The sequence below is a fragment of the Austrofundulus limnaeus genome, unplaced genomic scaffold (assembly GCF_001266775.1).
Source record: "Austrofundulus limnaeus strain Quisiro unplaced genomic scaffold, Austrofundulus_limnaeus-1.0 Scaffold29, whole genome shotgun sequence".
NCBI lineage: Eukaryota > Metazoa > Chordata > Actinopteri > Cyprinodontiformes > Rivulidae > Austrofundulus > Austrofundulus limnaeus.
Window position 1 is genome coordinate 1,972,668 of NW_013952431.1, and position 4,612 is coordinate 1,977,279.

The 4,612-nt window shown below is 42.3% G+C and overlaps 2 protein-coding genes across 2 annotated transcripts in view; one reads left to right on the forward strand and one right to left on the reverse strand.

Moving 5' to 3' along the window:
• The window catches only part of septin4b (septin 4b), a gene marked incomplete in the record, with an annotated part of 5,971 nt that extends 4,767 nt beyond the window's left edge, over positions 1–1,204 (forward strand). Inside the window, 1 exon segment of the mRNA XM_014005299.1 lies at positions 17–1,204. Coding sequence (XP_013860753.1) covers positions 17–85 — 69 coding nt within the window.
• A 686-nt stretch (positions 1,205–1,890) lies between these two features.
• mnta (MAX network transcriptional repressor a) overlaps positions 1,891–4,612 on the reverse strand; it is a 12,207-nt gene continuing 9,485 nt past the window's right edge. Inside the window, exons 5-6 of the mRNA XM_014005298.1 lie at positions 4,109–4,301; positions 1,891–4,032 (exon numbers count right to left, since the gene is read on the reverse strand). Coding sequence (XP_013860752.1) covers positions 3,335–4,032; positions 4,109–4,301 — 891 coding nt within the window. The 3' untranslated portion in view covers positions 1,891–3,334. The remainder of the gene's footprint in view (positions 4,033–4,108; positions 4,302–4,612) is intronic.

Sequence of the window (4,612 nt, forward strand, 5' to 3'; positions counted from 1 at the left end):
CCCTCTCTCGTCACAGCTGCGGCGGATGCAGGAGATGCTGCAGAGGATCCAGGATCACATGGTCACTCAGAACGACGGCCATTAACGGAGGACCTCCGATGATGGAACGGGGACGTTCTGCACTCCACGCCTGAACATCGACCCGGCTTCACGCAGGCTCCTCATCACACGGACCCTCCGAGGAGGCGGTAAGACGTGACGACTCGATTCATTCTCCTCGGAACCAATCYGGTCCTCCGCTCCGCTCCTCAAAACATATCAGAACTTTTCTTTCCCCACATCGTCACAGKGGTGTCTGAAGGTTTAATTACTGGTGACAGGATCATGTTTTAAGCACACTTTTCTAATGTTTTTAGTTTCTCATCGATTTAAACTTTATTCCTCTTATTTTCTGTATCACTCAGACTTTTATTCATGTCTCATATGTTTTATTTAATAGCACTCAGTTTGGCTTTATATGGATTGTATAGATTATAATCTTTCTTTCTGCTGATGTTTTTGTTTTACTTGGTTTTATTTCGATGTACATTTGTTGTTCTGTTTGCCACCTCTGCTGCCTGACTTCATGGATGTTTAATGTTGGCCAGTGAAACTCTCCCACCCATCAGTCATCAGCAGTCATGATGCCTTTTTTAAAAACAATCTGCAATAATAATATTTCCCCAAAGCAGAGGTGTAGCAACATGAGCCCAGGATTAAAAATGATCTTAACGTTTGCAGAGAGGAGGAGCAGGGCTGCATCGATGGACGATGTATTTATTTTTGCATGTTTTTTTGTTTTACAAACTCAGTTTGCAGGTTAGTGTAATGGGTGTTTGAGAAGCTAGAAAAAAGAAACAGGTTATTTCTTTTATTTTGCTCGTTTAAAGTCACGTTTTCTTCTGTTCGGTCAGAGTTGATGTTTTTTTCAACACCAAGGATAAAGTTTGGATTTATTTGTTTTGTTAAGGATAATGATCAAAATGACTTTCCTCTTATTTTCTGTGAATTTTGTTTAAAAAAACCACACATTCCTTCTGTCGGGTATTTTTTTCTGTTTCTGAAATTGTTTTATACTAAATTTGACTTGTTTTATTTTGTGTGTTTTTTTGGATTATATTTATGTATTGAATTTATAAACTGAATATGAAGAGGAAAGCATAAAAATGATGTAATAATTCAGCCGTTATATTGTAATAAAATATGAATATAATTTCAATCGCAACTGCAGTTTTATTTGTTAAAACTTGACTCATTTAAACTTGAGGCTTCTGAGGATCAAGGAGAAATGTAAGTTTCTTTTTCTCATTTTGTTTGATATCTTTAATATTGTACTTAATTCTAACTGAGCAAATGAAGTAAATAGGTAGAAACCTGTAAGGATTTATTGCTGCCAAACTTAAACTTTTTACATTAAGTGGTAATTTAACTTTTAGTAGAACTCGGTGTTTAGTTTATTAAACGTGTCGCAATGTTTGTGTCTTTAGGTTTACAGAAATAATCTATGGATTTCATGTTTGCTTTGAACAGAACAGTTTTACCCTCCAGTTTCAGCTCCACGTCATGAGCTGACCTCCACCGTGCTTTACTGCAGGTCAGTTCTTTTAATGGTAAATTAACCGTTTCTGTTCTGACCCGGTTCCATGAAGTCCAGCTGTGTACATCTTGGTACAAAATGATTCTTCAGTGTCTTTTTTTTCTGTAAAATCTGTCCAAATCATTTTGCACCAAATCCTGATTTTTATATTTTYATACCTTTAAAACTCTTAGTAATACTTTGAACTATAAACGCTGGAGTTTTTAGCTGTTTTAATTATATTTTTTAAATTAATTTTATATATTTGCATAAACTCAGTGACTTTACATATGTGATATATTACTAAGTACTTATGAAATAATTAAACAATGAAATCAGGTCATTTGTAAACATAATAGAATTTATTATATTTTTATTATAAATTTTGAGCTTGACATTCTCCATATTTCTTTTACACAATGGTTAAATCTATATGCAGTCTCAACAATTACAGCGTATTTACAACTTGAACTTTCTCCATAGGGAAAATCACATTAATATACTGTTGCTTCAAGTACATTTGACCACACTGATACATTTTTTTTACATTAGTTCGGCAGTAACGCTACTTTAAAATACAATAGGCCAGAATAAATTTGAGTGGGAGAAATAGTTTTTTTTTTTTTGTAAAAAAAAAAAGTCTCTTCTGTTTACTGTAAAAATACAAAAAAAGTGGGAAAATATTAAAGTGTCCAAATATGACCTGCTGTTAACCTCTTATATACAACTTTGTTCRTGGTCCCAGAGAGGGAAAAAAATCATTAAACAGAAACAAGCAACAGTATAAATTTAAATACAATTTTATCTATAAATGTTACATTTGACTTTAATAACATCTCTTAATTGTTGAAAAAAAAAAAGAGTTTCTGTGGAGTGCTTCGCTCCAGATCATGATGACGAGTCCAGCTGCTCTAAGTGCTCAGATTAAACTGCAGGTTTTACTTTGTCAGACTGTAGAAATGTTCACAGAGACAACTTTAACACAGGACACGTGTTTAAAGTCACTTTGCACCAAACCTGATTCAAATCTTCCCCTTTCTGAGGACTTAACACCACATGATATAAACACACATTATCTGCATTATCAGTCATGAAAACTAAGATTTATGGATTTTATGTTCTGATATTAAAAATGTGTTCCTTAATTGCCTAAATTTGTCTGAAAGCATTTAAACCTCCCTTTGTTGTATATTGATGTGAAATAAATCATTTGGCAAAAATAACAAAAAAAATTAAAACCTAGTATCAGGTGTGGAGAACTAACAGTGTGTTTGTTAGACACCAGTAACAGGAAGGACAGCTGATTGTCAGAACTGCTCATTATTAGACTGAGTGGGGGTTTAAATTAAACGCCTCTGGATATTTGCTCTCCCTGCTGTGTTGCACAGAAACAGCCAGGAGGTGACGCTGTTGCTGCGTGCACCGTCACTGACTGCCGCTCTGGTGCAAGAGTTGGTAGTTCAGTCCGTGGTTTTGCTCCAGCCCCGCTGCTGGAGGAGGAGGAGCCGCTCTTGATCACGTTCTCAGTGCTGATTTTGGCGGTCCGGCTCTGATGCATCGCTGTCTGCACTGAGGCAGAGCGGGGTCTTCCTGCGTGTTGCTGTTAAACGAATGCCTCCGTGTCTGTGGAAGGAGCGAGGGTCTGAARGTGCACACCAGCCTCCCCACACACACAGTCTGCTTCATCCTGTCAGGACTGCAGGACTCGCTTCTCTCCGTGTCACTGAACTCTGCCCTGGAGCTGCCCCTGCTTGTGCCCGGCGGTCCTGTCAGCAGAGCTCAGGCCAGCTTCAGGGTGCTGATGGGGAAGGAGGGCACGGTCACCATGGTGACGGGGTTCAGCACCGTCTGACCCACCAGCTGCGGGTGGCGCGCCATCACCGCCCCTTGCTTTCCGACAGCGGCCTGGTTCGGAGACGAGCCGTTCACGTGGGCGTGGCTCAGAGTGTGAGCGATGTGGCCCACCACGGCCGGCTGGGTGACGGCCACAGGCTGGGAGTACAGGGTGGGCATGTGGGGACCCAGGTGGGCCACCGGGTGCACGGTGATGTGGCTGATGGGGTGGGCACCGGGGGCCAGYTGCACAGAGCTGGGGGAGGTGGAGGAAGGAGCCAGGTGGGCTACGTGTTGAGGACCACCTCCATGGATGACGTGGTTTAGTGTCTGAATGACTGAAGGGTGGGACACTGAGGCGTGGGCGATGACTGTAGGGTGCAGACTGGGGGTCTGGGTGGAGAGGGGGGTCTGGGTGGTGGATGTCGGAGCTGCAGCTCTGGCTTGGGGCTGAGGGGTGGGCTGCTGCAGAGGGGCTCTGTTCTGGATGGAGATGTGTTTGCTGATGATGGAGGCGGTGACGGCRGGTGGAGCTGGACCGCGCGGCGCCGTCTTGTGGAGCTCTGGTTTCAGACCGCGAGGCGCAGAGGGCGAGGCCGCCGACGTCTCCTCATCCAGGTCTTCCTCCATAGCRTCTTCACCCTCTGGAGAACAGAAGGTTTGTTACCAGAGACTGACGTCAAGGAGATCCATGAACRTGCTCAGACCAAAGCCACCCACCTGAGGCTGTGGACGTCGAAGCCTGGTCCTCCTCCGGCTGCGCCGTCTGTCGGAGGACTCTGTCGATCTCGACCACGTCCATCCACTGGCTCAGCTCGTTCTTCAGCTCCGCCAGCCGCTGCTGCGTGGCGATCTTCTCTCTGGCCAGCCGCTCCATGTCGTGCTCGTACTCCTTCTCTTTACGCTTCAGAGTCTAAAAGAAGATCAAATTAAAATGGATTTATTTTCCTGCACTGAGACAGTCAGTGTCGTGATGACATCATAGTGGGACTGTTATCATGAAAGTCTGTAAAAGAATGGCTTAAATACTGGTGCAAATCCACATCTATTTCTTTAAAGAGGTTAAACAGGTCATTTAATTAGGAATAAACTATCTTTGACTGCCTTTTTTGCAGATTAAACCTCARATAATCTGAATTTCTAGTAAATATTCCAAGTTTACATTTGTGAATATAGTAAAAAGGATTTATTACTAGCTTCCTACATGGGAAGATCAATTTCAGA